The sequence below is a fragment of the Bactrocera latifrons genome, unplaced genomic scaffold (assembly GCF_001853355.1).
Source record: "Bactrocera latifrons isolate USDA-ARS-PBARC rearing strain unplaced genomic scaffold, ASM185335v1 scaffold_104, whole genome shotgun sequence".
Classification (NCBI taxonomy): domain Eukaryota; kingdom Metazoa; phylum Arthropoda; class Insecta; order Diptera; family Tephritidae; genus Bactrocera; species Bactrocera latifrons.
The window spans coordinates 975,302-991,725 of record NW_017534453.1 but is presented as its reverse complement, the minus strand read 5'-3'; the positions used below and the strand labels follow the sequence as shown (position 1 = coordinate 991,725).

At 35.9% G+C, this 16,424-nt stretch overlaps 1 protein-coding gene across 1 annotated transcript; it reads right to left on the bottom strand.

Moving 5' to 3' along the window:
* Positions 1 to 14,637: 14,637 nt before the first annotated feature.
* Positions 14,638 to 15,786, bottom strand: LOC108968836. Its single transcript, XM_018933136.1, has 2 exons — positions 15,230 to 15,786; positions 14,638 to 15,061 (listed from the first exon to the last, which is right to left on the bottom strand). The coding sequence occupies exons 1-2, from the start codon at positions 15,784 to 15,786 to the stop codon at positions 14,638 to 14,640; spliced, it is 981 nt and encodes a 326-aa protein (XP_018788681.1).
* Positions 15,787 to 16,424: the final 638 nt, after the last annotated feature.

Genomic DNA, 16,424 nt, shown 5'->3' with positions numbered 1-16,424 from the left:
TTGTTGCTGTACAGAGTTGAACGTATGAACGTAATAGGTCGTTATTTTTCCATTAGTAGGCTTATTGTGCTCTCATATATACATTTCTGCGTATATTTATGTTATAACTTTTTTAAAAAGCGGTGTAGCCGCTATATGTTCCAAAAAAAACTGAGCGCGAAGTTAGACTTTTCTACTTCTGCCAAGTTTAGTCCTATTACAAATTGCACGCAGATGAAAGAAGCCTTTAATTTGACATCAATATGCTGAAATAACTTTTATTTTGTATTTACATCATTGAATTATAATTTTCAAATAAGTGGCAACCTCCCTGTAAAATGTTTCCGCAAAAATATTGCTAAAACTTATTATGGATTGTTGCACATATGCTAATAATTATCTAAATTTATCGAAAAAATTCGAAAAGGTGGCAACACTTCTCATAAAAATATCTTCAAATGTAATAACTTATTGACTTTATTAACAACAGTATGAATATTGTGTTGCCTGTTCAATTTTATTAACCTAAAATTTGGAAACAGGTGGCAACCTACACTTAAAAAATTTTAATTTGAAAAGTTTTTAAAACTATACAATTTCTTTACCTTATAAATTATTTCAATAATTTTAATTTTTAATATCTGGCAACATTCTTTTTTGTTTTCGGGTACTGCAACGTACACTCCAAAAAAAAAATCCCAACGATCATTAGAACGTTATCAGTTAAAAAAATTGTTAATGCAAAGTACGCCTTCGGATAAAATACATCCAATGAACACACATTTTTCTCGGTAGTTACGGTTTTTGTTCTTTCGCGAAATAACTTTTTGGGTATCATTCTAGTCATGGCGAATGAATACTTTCAATCCAGTTAGAAATGTCTACCCAGAGATCTCAGAATACCCGTAAACCTGAGAAACTTATGGAACTTCAGAAATCTCAGACAGCCCAGGAACCTCAGAAATACTACAAATCTCAAAAACCTCAGATTTCCCAGCCATTGTCTGCGAATACATTCTTTTTCTTTGGCAGAAAAGTTCCGAGGTCCTTTTTTTGGCCCCTTGCTGACTCATATTACGAAGTGTACAAAATTTGCCGTCACCTACAAGTTTTTCATCAACTCTCTACTTGTTTCCTTTGGTTCGATTAATTCCAATGATTTAAGTGTTCCATCAAGTTTCGTACTTTCAAAGCATATTTTATTTTTAGTCAGAATTATCGTGATAAAACCGTAAATTCTTAATTTGTTTCTTACCCTCATTAGAATACGAGTTCGAGAGCTTGTTGAGCGAACGCCAATTCGAGGAACTTGCCGCTGGATTCAGTAACCTTTTCATTATTCTATGTTTATAATCGCTTCATCCTCTTTTAATGTGACTTCTTCTTTCTCAGGTAGAGCTTAAGGATAAAGGATCTATTTTATCCTCTTACCCCCTGTTTATTGGTACCCGATGTTTTTTCTAGAAAACAACTACTGACAGCGCCGATCTTCTAGCTAATTCCATTTTTCACTTTCCACATCAATGTCGGTAGGTTGAGTAACTTTTCAAGTACAATCGTTGGAGTAGTTCTGAGCGCAAATACTTGTTATGTTTCTTAATTGTTAGCTCCACCCTGTCTCGTGGTTTCCCTGTCAGGAACTTGCAGTTCCTTGTAAAGGAATGTCCGTCTATAAAGCGATATCCGTCTATATTTATATTCCGTTTTTATAATTCCACATCCTGGGCTATCTATCATTTGTGAGCTTTGTGCAACATGTCGAAAGATTTGCTTAATTTTAGCGTTGTAAAAAGGTTCCCTAATGATTGAGCTATCACTCATCTCATGATTAGAGATAAAAAAATGATTAAAGCTACCAAATTCTTCAGGAAAAAGCGTCGAAGATAAAGAGCGCAAAATCACTCTGTAAATGCACTAAGCTAAATTTAAGTGATTACAAACCTTTTACAAATTTTTCATAACAGAGAGTCGTTTATAAGAAGAGAAGATCCATTATTGACTTTGAAATCTGAGAAAATATAATGAATGAATGATATATAAATAATAAAGGAAAGGATCTCATATGGAAGGATGAATTTCTAAAGTGCTTATTGTAATATGAGAAAGTAAATTCTTTTTTTGTTGAACTTTACTTAAAAACCTTCGACTCAACAAACCACCCTCTTCCATAAATATTGTATGACGTTCAGTTCCCAATGAAGCGACTGAAGTGAGCTACAGCCAACCTGAAACCACACAAAATACCGTACGTTCATCTAACAACAGCTGTAGAAGATGTCGCCAATGTTTCCATTGTGTTCAGCTCTGATTCATTTGTCGTCAGATAAGTCTACGAGTTCAACATCCAATTGTCCGCCACTTCTTTAACTCCCCTCTCACGATACATCTGTAAATATTTAAACATTTTTTAATGGTTACTTTGGCAGGCTTTGTGTGAGACAAACGCATTCAAATTATGGGAAAATTCGGTAAGCATAAAAAAGTTAAGCATAAACAAAAAACCAACAGAACTTGAATTAAACAAGAAGATACTCACAACAACTAGCACTTAAATGTCAAGCAAACTTGCTTAGTAACAACCACTAAAAAAGAATGAAAATTAAACAAGCAGAGCTTTGATTGGTAAAACAGCCGGTTGGCTGATTAAATGACACTGAATGGATTATTTAACTGCCTGTTAGGGCAGACGTCTCGACCCCGTAATCCAGGTGTAATTAAAATTTTACTGCTTACTAAAAATAACCATCGATGGACTAACGAAGTGGTGATACTTGACAAATATTTAGTTGCAATTAAATAGTTGGTAATGGAGGAATTGTGACTTATGATGAGAAGTAGTACTAATAACAATAATTTCTACTTTCCGAGTGAAAGCGAAAATGGCGCAAAAGATTATAAATAGAAGATTATCCAAAGCCAGTCAAATGATACTTTCGGGAAGTGTTGCCTTGTGAAATACTTGTCTAAGCTTCTCTATCTATTTATAGCTAGTATTCAAGGGTACAAATTTAGATTAGATAGATTAGAGATTAATTGAGGTTCTGGTCGCTATGTATTGGTAATGACAGTAAGATTCAGATTGAGAACGGGATTGAGGTTGAAATTAAGAGTGACATTGAGCTGGTGAATAAGATTGAAGTTGAGAATGAAAATAAGATTGATTTTAAGATTAAGATTTAGAGCGAGATTGAGATTGAGATTGCAAGTGAAATTAAGACTGAGAGAGCGAAGATTAAGATCTAGTTGGAGGTTGTGATTTAGAATGAGATTAAAGAAAATATTGAGATTGAGTTTAAGATTGAAATTGAGATTGATATTGAGGTTGAGGTTGAGTTTGAGACTGCGATTGAATTGACATTTAATTGAATTTGAGGTTGTGCTTGGGAAAAAGAATGAGATTGAGGTTAAGAATGATAGTGGGATTGAGAGTGATATTGAGCTTGACGATAAAATTGAGGTTTAGAATGCGATTGAGATTAAGATTGAAAGCAAGATTGAGATTGACAATGACAATGATGTTAAGAATGAATTTAAGATTGAGCTTGAGATTGAGAAGGGGAAAAAGGATGAGATTGAGATTGAACTTGATACTGATATTGGATATGGTAGCACTGAAAGGTCCGGTTCATTTTGAAAATTTTGAAGAAAAAAATGAAAATGTAATTCAAACTTCGCTAAACAAAATCAAAACACATTTTTTTTAATTAATTTGTAAAACGCATTACAGTTTAAACGCTGAAATTATTACTCAAATGGTACTCGGCGTATTCAAGTTAAACACATGCCAAAGCAATTGCTGTAGCGAAACCAACATTTATTTATTGCTGACTTGTTTTTGTTGCAACACTGCATTTTTTTCAACTTAAAGTCTCATGCCTCGCTAACGGCTACCATTTCATTCGCTTTGACTGCGAGCCTCTTCTCCTTGTGCTTGCTTTTCACTCTTTTCCCTTGCAACATTTATTTTTGCATCAACAGATTGTTATTGTTGTTTGTGTTATAGACGTTAAGGAGGAAAAAAGCATTTGCCGCAAGTGTCTGCACTTACTGGCCAACTAACCGATTAACCAGCCAGTTAACTGCATCTGAGACGGTATATGTGTGCGTGTGTGTAAGTTTACTGGCTAGACGAAGAAAATGCAAAGAAATAAAAGTGAAAAGACGCACAAAAAGGAGAAACAAATTTCAGCGAAATTTACAGTTGGCTGCAGCGTAGCCGGTCGCCATTGCTGGCTTACTGCCTTGCTTACACATATCGAGCGGCAAAAGCCACAGCAAAACAGCAGCGATAACTGCTGGTTAGAAATCGAAAATAAAGCCGCTATTATGCAATTATCACCGAAGCTTCAGTGAAAAAATTGGTATAAAATATGCAACAAATTAGACGACGAAAATATTTGATGATAAAAAGAATTTAAATTACCATCAACAACTTAAATTACAACAATTGTTGGGAAAGATAAATTAGCCGATAAGATTCTTATAAGAGTGTCAATAGTTGGATAGCGCTAGTAGCTAGGCAGATTACATAAAGTACAATATTTAGCCGCTAATTCGAGAGGTTGGGCCAAAGATGGCTCAGTGATGCACTTGGTGAGAAAATTTATTACGGGGATTGAGATAGGATTGATTGAGGCTGAGGGTCGAATTTAAATTGGGGTTGATTTCTGCTTAATTTTGTGATTAATGTTGAGGAAGAGATTGAAATTAGGATTGAGATTATGATTAAGATTGAGATTGAGATTAAGAATACGAATACCATTGAGAAAAAGATTGAAATTGAGATTAAGAATACAAATGCAATTGCGATTAAAATTAAAATTAAGATGAAGTTTGTGATTTTGATTGAGATTGAGATTGATATTGGGGTTGGGATTAATATTAAGATAGAAATTGAGATTGAGATTACGATTAAAATTGAGATTGTGATTGAAATTACGATCAAAACTGAGATTAAGATTGAAAATGAGGTCGTTATTGATATTGAGGTTTAAATTGAAATTGAGTTTGTGATTGAGATTGAGATTACGATTAAAATTGAGATTAAGATTGAAGTTGAAGTTGAGATTGTGACTAATATTGAGATTGAGATTTAAATTGAGATTGAGATTGTGATTGAGATTGAGATTGAGATTACGATTAAAATTAAAATGTACGATGAGATTGGTACTGAGGTCGAGATAGTGATTGAAAAAAGAAGGAGATTAAAAAAGGGATTAATATTGGAATTGAAACTGAGAATGAGATTGAAATTGAGATTGAGATTGAGATTAAGTTTGATGCTGATAGTGATATTGAGATTGAAATGGGAATTGAGATTGAGGGTGAAATTCAAATTGAAATTGGTAATGATAATGAGATTGATGGGAACATTGCCATTGAGTGTGAGATTTAGGTTGATTTTGAAATTACGATTGAAATTTAGAAATGTATATGGCAATGATATTGAATTATAGATTGAGGTTAGAATTGACAATTACGAGTATAAGTGAAGTTTATGTTGTAAATAAAATTGGAATATAGATTTAAAAAGAAATCCAGACTGACAGAAATTGACAGAGACATTTCAAGAGTGTTTCCTTCAAGTGTGATGCCCTTTCATTTTTAACGAAAATAAGCTTAAAATTATTTGTCGCTGCTATCCACGACTGACATAAAAGTTTCAATATATTACGACTTGTAGTCAAATATGTAGAGAACACTGCAAAACAACTTCGAAATGTGCCATCGCTGGTCCCTCATAATTTTCGCACGTCAATAGCAAATGTCAAACCTTCTGGGAATTTCCAAATATAAACATTTAAGCACATCTACTTTTATGTAAAGCATTGCTCAATTAATATGATTTATTTCCACATTCATTTGTACAACAACAATTCCCCACAGATATTCTACCACATATTTCTGCCATCTTTAATTGCCTTCTTATTGTACGTTTTATCTGTGTTTTCTTTAATTGCTTGATTTTTTCCCAACTTTTCAAGCGTGGATGCATTGTGTGTTGTTGTTCTTGTTGTTGGTTGTGTGTTTTTCCTTCTGTGAGTTTATTTGTTTAATTGGAACTGTTCGAGTGACCCCGTTTGCCAAATTGTCAGACGGTAAATTTATGTTTTTGCCCAGTGCAAGCCATTAAAATTTCCAACCATTGCCACAGCTTTGGCAAATGTGCCCGGCTGCACAATGCAACAGTGCAACAGTGCACGCAAAGAAACGTGCAACAGACGCAACACGAGTCGCAAGGCAAAATATTTAGTATATAGTGTGGGGCACCATTTGTTTACTCATAGTGAAACACATGTAGGTATATATGTGTGTCCGTTTTTTTTTAGTAATATGAGAAAGAAACGTGTAGCTCTTGCTGTGCAAATGTCAGTAGCTGTGAAGCTGAGAAAAATTCCCACAAACCTAGAAGATTTTGTTTTAGCTAATTTTGGGCCTAAACGAGTTTAAAAAGAAAAAGCACCTTAACTGCCGCTGCACCAAAGCAATATTACCCTTCACGAGTGCATTTCTTATAGCATAAAAGGGTATAAAAAGATGATTATTTTGATTTTGAGCGATGATCACCTTATGACTAAAAATTGCTTGCCAAAACTGTTTAAGCCTCTACATAGGTGCAGAATATGTGGACCCAGTGTTTATATTTGACTTTTTACTGGAAATATCGTTGAATGTGTGAGATATATATATAATTGAAATTCAGAGAGATCGATTTTTGATAGCAGTATGTCTTCCCTTAGCCCCTATATACCTAATATAAAGATTTTCGAACTTTCGCGTGACCCTATACCGCATATATCGGTCATAATGTGAGTTATGTTAATTAAATTGAGAGAGCGCGATTTTATTTTAATGCTGCACATTTATGCTTAGCATGAATAGAATCGGTTAAAGACTCGCCTCAAACCACATATAACTAACAAGCCTTAAGTACTTGAAGATACTTTACTGGATGTGATTCCTTCAAGTTGCAAGAGTACAAAATTTGTTTATACCCGAATTAAGCTCTTCCTTACTTGTTTTTATATCATTATCAAAATATTTCTTAATTACTGCTCAATATATCTTTAATACGAAACTACTCTCAATTATTATTTGATACTGTCATAATAAGTTATAAGTTTATCGATAAAGAGAAAGTAGAAAAATTTGTGAAAAAATTTTCATTTCTATTGAAAGGAGTTTGTTAAACACATACGCAGAAACATATCAACCTTACATCACCAATATGTAATATGTAATTCTCCTCAATAAATTAAGTCATCACTTCGACAGTTATTTGGTGGCAAGCTAATACGTAAATCCTTATACACATATGTTTGTATGTCAAAGGAGAAACAAGTAAATAAGTGTGCTGACTATATTTGCAACATTCATCGAAAGTGTATCAATATGCGAGTGGCTTCGATGGTGACTAACGATTGTGCAGTTATATTGACACCTAAGAGTGGACCAAATATACTAGTATTTACATATGAATATGCATTATGTAAGTATCTGCTGCAATAAAGTGCCATAAATAGACCAAACTTTGTATTCAAATTCGATTAACTTGTCAAATCATTATTGATTGCCAGAAGAGAGTTTTAACTAGCTCATGCGGAAAATGAAGTCTTATCTTATAATTAGATTATTTTTGTTTTGCGTAGGTAGGGCTCGCAAATTTTAAAGATTTCTTATGAAGTAAACTCCAAAAAATTTAGATAAACAATAAAGCGACAAGATCATTTCAAACCTATGTACGTACAAGTATAACGTTGGTCGACTAATTTCATATTGAAGTATGGTCATGATTTCAGACAATACATTGTTGCTAAGGATTATCATCTGATGACTGGGGCAAGAGCCGAGAAAAGGTGTTAAATCAAATTGAATCGTGATTGGCAAGGATCTCGTTCGATATACATAACTATTGGAGTTGAACTTGAGTAGATTTAAACCTATAATGAACCTTGTAATACCATCTGATCAAATATAAACCGGACCTCCACAAACAAGTCTTTGTTATAGCCTTCAAAATAAGCTTCTTTTGACCCAAAAACACAAACGTGACAACGCTTTATCGAATTATCCATACACTTGTTATAAGACTCGGCTGAGATGACTTTCAGTGAATTTTGGTATTTTCAATTTCGAGTCATTTTTGGAGAGACATTCATTAGATTGTTGGCAAAAGACCACGTCTCGCCACCAGTAATCAATGTGAGACCCTCAGCTACCTTGTCAATCATCTTTTTCGCGACCCGTTTTTGCAAAATATTCAGGCCTTTTAGAACGAATATAGCATTGACAACCTGCATACCCAAAACATTAAACAAAATTTGTAGAATCTATATTCTATCTATTCGAATCATCTAATGCCAATGGAGTATACTCGCCAAACTATATTGCCGATTCCGTTTGATGATTCTATTGGAAAGAGGAAACTTTTTAGCAAACTCTTTGTGAAATTTGGTTTTCTATGGTATAAATCGCCAGACAAACTTTTCGTGTCATAAATAAACATATACACATGATACGATGTTGCTGCCTTGATTACTGCATTGGCTGTCTACGTAGATGTTGACTCTGGAATTGCCTGCAGGTGCGTTAGAGAGCAGCTCCGCGGTTTTCGCAAAAGCAAAGACGTCAGCTTGAAGTATACTGCAGTGGTCCGGTAACTTAAAAAGTTGCTTTATGCCTAACTCTGGACAGTATATTCCCACACCAACTTCATCGTCCATTTTTGAACCATTCGTATAAATGCTTCGAGTGTTGCGCATAGCTAACATACCTTTACGCCAGACATGTTTTTCTATGTTTACTTTGAACCCTCTTACCCAGTTGAAAAGTGGGTTCATGTAGTCGGTATTTGCACAACCGCCGTTAACCACCGAGCTATGTCCAAAAGTTCAATACTTGTATGTAAATACAATTTCAGTAAAAAAGTTTTACGCTATTCAGTTGACTAGCTCAAATGCTTCGACACTGCAGCAGTTTACACAGGAATTTTATTTCTATTTTTTTTTCATCCACTATTATACAAATTGAATAATATTTTTATGACCCTAAACTGAGCCAAAATAAAAATTGTTTCGGTTGTTTTTTTAAATTCCTAGATTGGCGTAACCTCTTAACCTAGCGTAATACACAATTTAATATACCGACAATTAGCTCGTGTTTACAACAGTTTTTTCGCGGCAGCGCTCATAATTAACCGCTCATAAAAGCAAAATGTTGCAAGCAACGAAACATATCCTCACACTTGCAAATTGTATATACGTATGTGTGAAAGTACACGCAAAGCTAACACCTGGACCATATATAGACTTACATACATATATAGATAAATATGTGTATGCTATACATACATACACACTTTCATGGAAAGACATATGCACAATAAAGAAATTACGAAATAGCGTTAAAATTAGGTTACCAAGTATGTAAGCGAGTTTACTGCTTATTATTATCACCGTTATTGCCCCGCTTGTTGTTGTAATTTTTCATATACACACACACACACATATACACATACAAAAGCGCTTATTCGCCTAGCGAATAATTTAACTTTTTAATTGATAGATCCAGTTTGTTATGTTCGCCTGTCAACGCTGGCTATTTTGGCCACAATCGCCTAACTAACGGTGCACGAGCATAAGCGGTGGGGCGCATGGATTTTGTGAATGGAAGACTTGTCGCAGCGCTGCATCCAGCCGTGCCGGGCGTTACATATTATCTGCGGCCAATATGCGCTCATGTCAATACATTTCCTTATGTAATCGCGTTGAGCGTTATGCTAGCACAAACGCACACACACACATTCATAGCAATGTGAATGTGTGCTTTATGATGCATATCTCAGGCTTATTAGAAAATTTGATAAAACATTTTTCACCGCATTTTCAAAAGTAATCAAAGTTGATTTTGATTAAATGGTTGTCAACTAGCTGGTTGATGAAAAACAACCACAACAGTACCACGCTACGTATTTTTAGCCACCACGCATATAATTTAAAACTTGCAAAACATTTACACAATTTATTCTGCCGCGTTGCGTATACGCCACGGTGTGCCGCGCCCAAATGAATGCCAGCGCTCGCACGGCGCTTACACACACACATTCACGCGCTTATTGCGCTGATTAAATGATTAAAGACCAAAAATTGTTAGCTTAATCAGTGCCAAATTTAAAAAAATTTAAAAAAATTAAATTTAAAAAAATTTTCAAGAAAAAATAAAGAAAATATTTAAAAAAAAATAAAAGAAAAAACATAAAAAAATAAAAATATTTAAAAAAAAATTAAAATTTGTGAAATTGCGAAAAATGCGCAACGAAAAAGATACAAAAGTTTTGACATGTTATTTTTATTTATTTTTGTGTTCCATGCGAACTAGTCTCTACGCTGTGACTTACGCAGTTCAAGGATTCGTCACATTCGTGTAGTCTTGCGATACGCAAATTATGATTTGGTGCTCCAGATAGTGTGACAGCCAATTCTGCTGAATTGAAAAAGTTTTCTTGCGCTCTAAATAAATATGTGTACGTGTGCATGTGTATTTTTGTCAGCCAATTTACACATCGAACCAATTTATTTTGTAGTTTTTAGAATGTTGCACTTACTTCTTTTATGCTGGCATAGGCATATAGTATGTCTATACAAACATACAATGTATATACTATATATTATATATATACATGCAATGTGCGTTTTTTCGCACGCCGCCCAAAATTGATCTACGGTTTGTCATGATCAATTCGACATTCAACTGACAGGTGGGATGGACACCGCATGGTTTTTGATGGCTAGGCCGCTTGTTGTTGTAAGTTTTTGGTTTCCACATCAAACACACAGTGGAGAAAATTTAATATATGGTGAAACTGAACATGTATGATAAATAGTTTTATTAGTATTTTCTTAGCACTCGAATCCACAGACACCAGTTGCAGATGCAAGTTGAGCAAAAAACACTATCAGACAGCAAAGTATTTCGGTGGGGCTAGCCTCACCCCTTTGTAAAGATTTATGGTCAACTTAATCGGCCTAATGCGCCCACTATACGCAACACCATCACTTCGAATAGACCACGTTCAGCACGAAAAGTGAAGAAAATGTAGCAACCGAGATCTTAAATTGAAAGCATAAAAGATACAGTTTGTGCAAGAACTGAAACTATTCGACCTTTCCAAGCGATATCGTTTCGCTCTATGTATTGTTGCAAAGTTCCAAGAAGATCCGACATTTTCGGGCCAAAATTTGTTCAGCAATAAGGACCATTTCTAGCTGAATTTGTATGTAAACAAGAAAAGTTTCCGCATTTGGGACGAAAAGCTGAAGAGATTCAAGAGCTGCCATTTCATCCAGAAAAAAAAGCAACAAATTTATGTGGATAAGTATATGAAAAATTGAGTTAAGCGTTGCTATTCTTAACAGGTCAGTTGAAAAGTGTCCGGCATACAATATTAAAACACTTTTTTTTTAACTAAATTCGTATTTTTATTCAACACAGTTCCCTTCAAGGGTGATACACTGAATATTGCGATCTTCAAACTTTCCGATATCATTTTTGTAGTAAGATTTGTGCTTTGCTTCAAAATTGGCCTCAGTTTCGGCGATCATCTCTTCATTCAACGAAAAATTCTTCGAAGTGAGCTGTTTTTGAGATCTGAGAACAGTTGGAAAAACTTCACTTTACCCTTATCCAAAATTATTTTCAGGACTCTTTGATTTTTTTATCGCTAACAACTTTTGGGTATCCCCTGCGTTCACCGTTTTAGGAACTCATTTCACCACGTCTAAGCTTAGCATAGGAATCTCTTATGGTTGATTTTCATGTGGCAGTGTTCGGAAAGTCATTTTCAAGCAAAGATTTTGCTTCAACTATATTTTTTCGCTTCAAAAAGAAATGTTTTCTTAATACACGAAAATCCTTTTTTTCTTTTTTCACAATAGCATAAGTTACTTGACTCAAAAGGAATGTTAGGATTAACTAAATATAATATGCATCAATTGACCTCCTCATTCGACGATAATTTCTTCTTTCAGATTATTTTTTTATTTACGGATTGCACTATGTAGATAGAGAATATTTTGTAATAAATAATTTTTCAGACAGTTTTGTTATTGACTCAATATCGTTTAAGCATGTGTCAACGATGGTCACCATCAAAGAAAATATGCACCATATTTGACAGGTTTTTTATATGAAAGGCTAATAAGAAAATAGGCACAACAATACCACAATAATATCAAGTGAGAGCGGCCGTAGTCCAATGACGATGAGCCAAACGAAATAATTGTGAAGTTTTTGCCAATAGAAAAAATAAAGGTTACTGTGAGAGTGGCATTACAAAATTAACTTCAAAATGGCGACAAATTATCGAACAAAACAGTTCATATTTGATATAAAGATGACTTAGAAAAAACACAGCATATTATAATTCACAAGAATATTCTTCCGATTATCTCGGTTTCGGCTAATTTTTGAATCGTCATTCATTAGATTGTTGGACAGTTTCGATATCAGTTAATAATGATTTCGATGAATGTAGAGTCCTCAGCTACGTTGTCAAGCATCTCTTTTGCGACATCAACTGGACTTCGTTTTTGCAAAAGTTTCAGATCTTTCTATATGGAGTTTTAAGGTTAACATTCTTCACACCCAAAACTCCAACCAAAATGTGTACTATCTGTCTGAGGCCAACATTACGAGAGCAAATTTCACACGAGTGGTAAAAAGATTGTACCAGTCTGAGAAAACAGTTTTATTCATTCCATAAACCAAGAGAAGTTCACAAAGATTTCGATAAGCTCAATAAGATACCGGAGTGAGGCGACACATAATATCATGTATTAAATTGAGTATAAAACTATTTGCCGTTTCTTTACCAAAGGAAATTAAGTTTGTCCAATAGTAAGCAAATCGAATTTTATTTATAATCCCAGGAGTTATGAGCTTTCACTTGAATGATATGTAGACTAAAGAAATGTTAACCTCAATCCTTGTATTTTAATATACTGCTTGAGTCGTTGCGGCTAACCTGAGCCGAGCAGCTTCAAAATTTTTTGCCAAACTCTAACATAATCTATTGTTTTCGTTATATATATAAGGACTCTTAGCGCTTCTGCACAATTATGTAGCCGATAATTGAAAGTTTCCTTCAATAAATTCTCTTGAAATTTAATTTTTAAGCAATGTCACTCATTTTGCTTTTTCATAAAATGAGTCTATTAGAACCAAAAAATATTCAGTGAATAATTGCAAATGGATCAACTTTGCCTACCGTGCAAGCAACTTCATTATCGGCATTGCCATTTTGTTGTCGAATCACCCGCGTCAATCGGTCCGCAGTGAACGCTGCTGTCACAAATCGGATTATTTCTGTCAAGTTTTTGACATGGGTGTGTTGCAGCGGAGCGGATTTACGCATGCTTGGTAAGTGGGCGTCGATGCAGGTAAAGAAAAATTGGTCATTTAATTGCATAGAAGTACATGAGATATTGCCTAGAGCAACTTTTAATATTTAATTACATTGCGCTGGCAATTGCAGCCAAAAAATTGTCAAATTCTTTAGAACTTGCTCAAACATATTTATTATTATTTATTGATAGGTTAATTACACAAAACTTTTTAGGGGCAATAATTGGTCATAAAACTCGGTTGGTAGTCAAAAACTCAATTGTGGCCTAAATCAACAGTAGAGATTATAACAGGTGTGTGTCTTAATGTTAAGTGACTTTGTGAGTAATGTGCAGAGTCATAGATGAAGTTTACGTTCAATAATCTCAGTTTCTTCTTTTTCTTCTTCTTCATTCCTATTGGCATAAACACCGCTTTCGCGGGTATAGGTCGAGTTTACAACAACGAGTTAGTAGTTCCTTTTCGCTGCTTGGCTCCAATTGGAGATTCCAAGTGTAGCCAGGTCTTTTTCCACCTGGCCTTTAGAACGTAGTGGAGGTCTTTCTCTTCCTCTGCTTCCCCCGGCGGGTACTGCGTCGAATACTTTCAGAGCAGGAGTCCACTCGAACGACATAACCAAGCCAGCGCAGTCGCCGTCTCTTAAAACCCTGAACTATGTCAATGTGTTCGTATATCTCGCACAGCTCGTAAAGAACCTTTCTCTCGAAAACTCGTAAATTCGACTCATCAGATGTTTTCATCATTCATTCCTCTGCACCATATAGTAGGACGGGAATAATGAGTGACTTATTGAGTTTGATCTTTGTTGGCAAATTATTCTGCGTTGGATTTCGAAGCTGACATTGTTGATGGCGTTAACATTGGTTCCAAGATAGACGAAATTTTTGTGTTGCAAGACCTGAGGTATTCTACTAGAGTCCATTGTTTCAAACGACATTTGGAGTAGGTGAATGGTCTAAGGTATCTTAACGGAATCGAATTTCTGGCTGCCTCCGAATGTACTCAGATGATATATACCCAGTTACCTACGGAAAGTCTAGTTGACTTCCTGCATAACCCCACGCAGTGAGACCTAATACAGGTCCTACAGTTATTGACAGTTATTGACAGACGAAATCGACATGATATTTATGGAACTATTTTTATAACACCAAATAAAAAAATAAGATGATCCAAAATTATCGAGAAAACGAGGTTATGATGAGAAAATATTGTTATTTTAAAATATTATAAACAAAAGGCTTATACACTTAATTATTAGTAATCTTCACCATCCTCCTCTAAAGAATGCTCATCAGCATCATACTCCTCGTGTTCCTCATGTTCATCGCCTTCTTCGTCTGCATCACCTTGGCCCTCATATTCATCCTCATCATCATGCGCATCACCGCGTTTACCCTTTTGCTCTTTTTTCTCAACATAATCTTCCGTTTCGCCCTCCTGCTCATCCTCATAGTAAACAGTGTCTTTATTTTGCGTAACGGGATGTTGCACCACAAACGGAAAGTAACGTAACGGTGGAGCAGTCGTCTGTGAGGGATTTTGTAAAGGCGCATACGACACCGGCTGCTGGCCGTGGACCGTTGTGCCAAGGCCGTTCGACGTAACCTCAGCCTGAAACCCGTTTTCGTGATCAGCCGTATATTTGACCACACGCAAGTTGCCATCTGGATCGACAACGCTGCACACAAGGATATGATGTATTTTGCACAATTACACCGGTGTGTGTGGCACAAAAAAAAGAGGGAAATAAAACAAAAATATAATAAATACCCGGTTCTCACGCGAAGCAAAATAAATCAATTCACTGTCGATAAACTAGTTGGCTTGCCACGCTCAATGCACCTACCTGTACGAACCCCACACCGCATCGCCGTCGCGCGTCTCTTGACGATTCTGCAATAGACGCGCCTGAGCATCCTCTACGCCATAGGCGAATTCGTAGGCCGGTTTGGCAATGAAGTCCACACGCGCTCCACCACCAACACCGCCGCCGCCAACACCGACGCCGCTTCCCACCAGCCCATCATGCACAACTATCTTCTGCTCCGGTCCGGTGACTGGACCAGAAAAACGCGTATATGAGTAACCTACTGCCTGACAAACAGGTGGCATCGCCACCAGTAACAACACTAAAAGCGACAGCGTGGCGAGACACGCAATTGGCGATAACAGTAGACGCATCTGTAGACGTTGTGGCATCATAACAATGCGGAACTGGATATTCGACATTTTTCCAGGTGAAAATTGTAAATATTTTTGTTGCAATCTTTCCAGTCGCTTCTTTAACTTCGGTGTTTGCTGTTGATGTTCGTTCATCTTTCTATTAGCATGCGTCGATTGCATTGTCGTCTTTTCTGGTGCGTGGCACAGTGCGGCGTGGACAGTCGTTGTCGCTCCTTGCATTGCGAGCAGCGAAGCGGAAAATTTTCGATTGCTGACAATTCTCACAGTTTACTTTGGCACATCAATTGCAATCGCTACTGTTTGTTAAGCGGTCTTCACTTATGGTATGCAAACGTTTTAGTAAGTTGGGCTCTTCACAACTTCATGTCGAATTTTGCACACTTCTGAATGAGGTTCATGCAAACTGAACGCACCGTTTCACACCATTTGCTTATTTATAAGATTCGTTTGTGGCATTCAGGAAGTTGTGACACTTTTCGTTTGTTTATTGAATTTTTATTTCCAATACCGCAAGAAATTTACTAATAATTGAAATCGCACGCCTCACTGATCAACGTTGGAAGCTCAGCTTGCTTGTTACACTCTTCCAGTTTCCAAGGAAATGGCGCGAATACAAGGGGAATTTGCGGCAAACCGAATCAATCGCCGCCACTAAGAGGTCAATTGTAAAGTCCCCGGTCTTCCAAAGTAAAGCACATTTTTTGGCAAACTTCGTTTCATCCTACAAACGGTTCAATAACGCTATTTAATGGTGGATGTTGATGGTCCTTCCTTTTTCAAGGTAGCAATAAAAAATTTGCCAGCCAACTGCTGTGTTTTTCCGCACTTTAGATTAAGTTAAGTTATGTTAAGCTGGT